General features: G+C 34.4%; 2 protein-coding genes and 1 long non-coding RNA gene across 3 annotated transcripts in view; 2 read left to right on the top strand and 1 right to left on the bottom strand.

Moving 5' to 3' along the window:
- Positions 1 to 146, top strand: part of LOC106105642 (helicase POLQ-like) — a 9,014-nt gene extending 8,868 nt beyond the window's left edge. Inside the window, exon 13 of the mRNA XM_013286066.1 lies at positions 72 to 146. Within this exon, the coding sequence (XP_013141520.1) occupies positions 72 to 146 (75 nt within the window). The remainder of the gene's footprint in view (positions 1 to 71) is intronic.
- A 981-nt stretch (positions 147 to 1,127) lies between these two features.
- LOC106105815 (ribosomal RNA-processing protein 8) lies at positions 1,128 to 3,217 on the bottom strand. Its single transcript, XM_013286271.1, has 4 exons — positions 2,893 to 3,217; positions 2,321 to 2,495; positions 1,642 to 1,878; positions 1,128 to 1,360 (listed from the first exon to the last, which is right to left on the bottom strand). The coding sequence occupies exons 1-4, from the start codon at positions 3,215 to 3,217 to the stop codon at positions 1,147 to 1,149; spliced, it is 951 nt and encodes a 316-aa protein (XP_013141725.1). The 3' UTR covers positions 1,128 to 1,146.
- A 981-nt stretch (positions 3,218 to 4,198) lies between these two features.
- LOC106105816 lies at positions 4,199 to 5,377 on the top strand. The gene is made up of 3 exons (XR_001225756.1): positions 4,199 to 4,660; positions 5,061 to 5,169; positions 5,257 to 5,377. It is a non-coding gene; the product is annotated as an uncharacterized LOC106105816 (long non-coding RNA).
- Positions 5,378 to 5,383: the final 6 nt, after the last annotated feature.

The following is a 5,383-nucleotide window of genomic DNA, read 5'->3' as shown; positions in this document are numbered from 1 at the left end:
TTGATATCTATTCTCATAGGAGCAAAGGTAAAGATCTGATCTTTTTTAAGACTACTTAATTGTTTGTGCAGATGATGCTAATAGAGAAGGTGGAGAATTTGCGCGCCGACGCCGAGGAAGTCATGGACGAGTTGAAGACTACTTGAAGATTATTTTGTTTCTAGGAAAATACCAATGAATTTATTATTTTCGTAAAAATTAAATCAAAATGAATGGAAAATTTAATAAATTTAATAAAATTTTGTGATTATATATAAAATTAACTAAACTTCATAATTCCATTATTTTAATTGTAATAGAATCAAAAATGTTTCTGTTTTTATGTGATCTCTCAAAATCTGATGAAATAAATATATTGAGAATGTTCGAGTATTTTTATTTACAACCTACACTAAAAGACTTAACTTTTTATAAATGTAAAGCATGATCAGATCCCCCATTTTGCCGTAAAATATGGAATTAATAAAAAAAACGAGACCAGGATTTTCGTTTTTTTTTTTTGGTTAGGTCACAAACTATCTGTTCATGAATAGAATAAATTACTTTTCAATTAATTATTAATTTAGCTTTTCGACAAGAGATGGCGTAGCATGCACATACGTAAGTTATAATTTATTATCTACATAAAAGAGTTATGAATAGAAATGGTTTATTTTAACAGATAGAAGTATAGTGTTTGTTTTTTACTATCGGACATTAGTTGGCGCTAGTGAGATTATGTAAAAAAGATTAAATCGTAGTGTCAACTATACAACATATTTATTGAATCTTTTTGATACTCTTTCTTTTGTAACGACTTACGGCAAATATGTTATCGTTAATTCAAAGTGATGGACATCACATCTTCTAGAACTGAATAAAAACTATTCAACACCAGAGGGAGCTTATTACAAGATTTCGAAAGTTCTAGAATTAAGTAAATTATGATTCACACTGAAAAACGTCTCTGCGTGTCAGATATTGAGATAGTACCGTACAGAGAAAATCCCGGTGAAAAAATGCTGATCCATATGTCTAGTTTACGATTTTTTTTGAAATATCATAGGCTATAAATCAGTTACTCAAAAATATTTCGGTGACGTCATCAACAATGAGTCGTAAACTAAGGTAATAAAATAAAAAGCGCATATAACGTAACAATTTATTTTATCTTTTCTTATACAAGCAAGGTTTGAGCGTGAGGTTCGGCAGCTTGGACTTCTTGACGGGCGGCTGCTGCACCTTGTTGAAGTGGAAGAAGAAGAACACCTGGTGCTGGGTGTCCAGCTCGCGCAGCCTGAACCCCAGGCGCTGCACCTCCCGCGCGAACGTCTGCGGGTCCTCGAACCTGCTCTCCACCTCCGCGACCAGCAGGTGACCCCTGCACGTCACACAGTACACTATTTGTTTTAAAATGTCTTTTATAAAAAACTAAGCCCTACTTTTATTTCAAATTTCAGCGAGATCCATTTTGGAGATATGTATGGATGGATAAATTATGGAGATATGTATCCATCGATGGATGGATATTTGTTGCTATTGCATGCATTTATACTATTTCGAGGTTAATTCATAACATTTTTTTGAAATTTTAAATTAGTAGTTTTAAGCAATAGCTGGTTGTGAATTCACCTTCAGAAAACGCTATTTAAACTTTCATACCCGACTTTCAGTATTCTATTGGCTTCGAGCAGGTACTGTGTGAGGTCTGTGCCCATGAGCGCGAGGCAGTAGACCGCCACGTCCACTGCGGCTGCGGGCAGCGGCGTGTGCGCCATGTCGCAGGCCTCCACCGCCGCGCTCGTAGACACCAGGTCGAAGGAACGCACGCGCTGCGGCACGCGCGTGCGCAGCGCACCCTCCCCGCAACCCATGTCCGCTATCAAATATGTTTTAGGCCTGCAAATTAACATACATATCGATAAGGCTCAGATTCCCCAAGGGCCAGTACGGATTTGTACAGATTTGTGCCAGTACCAGGAGGATGATAAAGGATTTCCTCTTAAGAGGAAAGGATGAGAAGGAAAAGTAGATTTGATGGGGGGAGGAGATGCATAGGAAGGGGTAATATTCCTTTTTATGTGTATATCCTTCATCACTTAAAGGTAGGCAAAGCATTTGCAATTGTGGACATCCATGGGTAGCAGTAGCTTTACCATTTTTGCGGATTCAGGTGGCCACTTGCTCATTTGCTACCTTATAATATTTTAGTAAAAAGTAGTCACATCTGACTGTCATAATCACATTGCACTGTGGGTTGACTTCACACATATCTTTAGATCTAGCCTATCAGAAGACTATGTAATCAATTATGAATATAGGATTTTTCAACAAAACTTACATTTCAAGTATTTTCTTGACAATAACATCAAGTGGATTGACAGGCCATTTCTTGACCTGCTGCTGGTAGCCTTCATGGTATGTCTGGAATGCTAAGGGGTCCGACTGGAACAGGCTCTGAGCGTCTCCCCCACTTGAAGTATATAATTTTTCATTTAAATATCTAAACTGAGCAGCTGTAATAAAAAAAAATTAAATACATAAAAAACCAGAGTTGTCACTGTCAGAGAAGGCAACAAAATCTGATATTTCCATCACATATTTTACACAGTGGATTGTTATCAGATAATTTACAATTTGGTGGGACAGGGCCTCAGTGTTTCCAATACATTTTGGCATTTCATAACATAACCACATTTCAACCATTTTATACTGTGAGTGAGACACACATGTAGACTTGCGATCTGCGATCACCAAAACAAGATAATGAAGTATTTATAACAAAACAGTATGGTGATATATATTTATGGTAAAACATAACCATGTTAATGTATCAATCAGAGGCAGTTAGAGTTAGCTATTAAACTCAGCATTGTCTATATTTTTTTGAGGTAATAAAGTTTATGTATTTACCTTTAAGCCTATTCAGCATTCTTTCCCGAAGCTGGTTACCGCTGACTTCAATGTGGTTCCTTTGATTGACTTTGTTTAACATTGATTTTATAATTTCTTTCTTTTTGTTTAATTTTCTATCTATTTGTAATGGTTTTGTTATTGCATGACCATTTAAAACCTTTTTAGTTGTATCATTTTGATTATTTTCAGTTTTACTTGTTTCTTGACTACTAAAAAGTATTTCTTCGCTATCTTCATTATTAAACTTATCGTTAAACTTCTTTTTCCGTGCGTCAAGTAGAATTTCATCTAGTTTATCAACATCACCATTTTTTATTTCCATTTGGTCAACCACTGGTTCCAAAGTTTTATTTTTTATTTTATTTATCTTCTTTTTACTAACAGTATCACAATTTTGTGCAGTCAATTTAACATTTTTAATTGAATCGGATATTTTTTTGTTTCTTATCCGTTTTTTCTTGTTCTTATTTACTTTGTTTCTCAATGCATCATCATACACGTTGTTTTTATGATTAATAGGTTTTGTATCATTATTACCATTAGCCAGTATGTCTCCACTTTTTACATTTTTTTCTACATTATCCTTTGATTTAGCATTTTTATTACTTATCACTATTTTCTTTTTCTTGTCTTTTTTCTTTTTCTGAAATGAGATATGAATTCATAGAGTAACGAAATATTAGCTAAATGTTTTCATAGATTTTTTAATGATATGGGTCATCAGTTGGTAACAATATTATTCTCCGTGAAAACAGATCATTGTAAGGTTCGTCCATGTATGCGTTTTAATTGTTTAATACGTATTTCTTTACCTTTTGGTAAAGGTAAATTATTTCTTTTATGTGTATAATAGTTACACATAAAAGAAATAATTTACCTTTATATTATTTGCATTGTTATAGGTAGATTTTTCATTACCTTCTTCCCATTCTGGTACTTTAAACATTTTACTTATACTTTTTTAAGAAATCATTACAGAAAAAATGCAACTTTATAAAACACGCAAAAGCGCAAAAACATGCGGGCGATTCAAATGACAAATGTCACTTTCTGACATTGACAAATTCAAATGACAGTGACGTGACGTAAAAGTTGCTATTACAATTAAAACAGTTCTGAAACTATGTGGTGTTACTATTTTTTGCTTTATATTTAAAATTTTTGTACAAGTTCTCTACAAAAAATGTTGTACAGGTATTCGTGATGCTATATTCAAAGAAAATAGTATTTGAATTGAAAGCTGGTAAAGTCGGCATCAAGGCCAACCAGGGAAAGTATCAAACATCAGCTTGCGGATCGAAGTTATTGTATGTTTTCTATATTTCACTCCCTTTTGATACTGATCTTTTTCAACGAGCTTCCTGGTTCTTTTATTTTCAATGCATGTGAACTATTATAGCTAATGGTATGGCGTATTTCTCGATTTAACATACAACATTATTCTTTTGATAATGAATGTTTTCGATATTAGAGCTTACTACAAAACGCTTGATAAACTGGATATGTGATTGCGGTAAAGGTCTGGGGGCGTACCGCGCACGCCCGGTCTCCGGACATGCGCAATCAATCTTAGATTTCTCTTCCCATATATTTTTATTATTAATAGTGTTTAATGCAGTTATATGTTAAAATCTTTTAATAGGACGTAACAATAACTGAAAGTGCAGTATAAAATTAACATTCATTAAATTAAGATATACATCACGACCATTTGTTCATTGATTTTGTGTATCTTGTGAGGTTTTATAGTGCTATAACCTAAAATGTAATGTAACTTTTTTAAAATAGGTATTACGGTCTGTTAGCACTTATTTTAGTTGTTTAAATGTTTAAGTATTATTGAATAAAATAACACCATACTTTTTCTAATGTTTACCATGGATTAATGTGAAGAATTACTATGAGTAAAGTTTTTTGATTGTAAAATTTTGAGATATTCACATTCACAGCTCCAGGAGAGATCATAATAACAAGATTTAAAACGATCAGATCTTGTGGTCCGGTCAAATCACAACAAATGAATATACTATACTTCCCGCTCGTATTTTGTGACGTCACGTCAGTTGTAGCTTAGTTGTCATTGTGCTAAGAATCGAGTCCTGTATTCGATTCCCAGCAGGGACAAAGTTTCCGTTATGTGTTTAAAATATCAACATCGTTTTCAGATCATGCTGGTACAGCATAAAAATTGTTCCTATGATAAAATAACAATTAAATGAGATGCGCTACATTAACCTGCAACGAGCGATGGCCAGATCACGCAGAGATAAGATCGTAAGTACTGTCTTCTGCCTAGTGCATACAATTACTTTTGCAGATTACCCGTGTGATTGTCATACGTCAAATGTTTTGATATTACAGTGGCGTTGGCGGTGTCAGTGGTGCTTCATCAGCGTGATTGCTGTCGCGCTGGTACTATACAACGCAGCGGCTAATATCTGGCTTCTCCAGCCCTCGTGTGCTCAGCTCGGGCCTACCTCTCGCCCTG

The sequence above is a fragment of the Papilio polytes genome, unplaced genomic scaffold, assembly GCF_000836215.1.
Source record: "Papilio polytes unplaced genomic scaffold, Ppol_1.0 DF822733.1, whole genome shotgun sequence".
Taxonomy (NCBI): Eukaryota; Metazoa; Arthropoda; class Insecta; order Lepidoptera; family Papilionidae; genus Papilio; species Papilio polytes.
The sequence above is the reverse complement of the archived record's forward strand: the minus strand, read 5'-3'. Positions and strand labels throughout refer to the sequence as shown.

Bases quoted from the DNA above. Each gene is read 5' to 3' on its own strand.
- LOC106105815 (XM_013286271.1), bottom strand. From the start codon at position 3,217: ATGGAAATAAAAAATGGTGATGTTGATAAACTAGATGAAATTCTACTT. The intron at 1,879-2,320 runs GTAAGTTTTGTT...GTTAATTTGCAG, and splicing joins GTCAAGAAAATACTTGAAAT to GCCTAAAACATATTTGATAG. The intron at 1,361-1,641 runs GTATGAAAGTTT...TGTGACGTGCAG, and splicing joins AATAGAATACTGAAAGTCGG to GGGTCACCTGCTGGTCGCGG.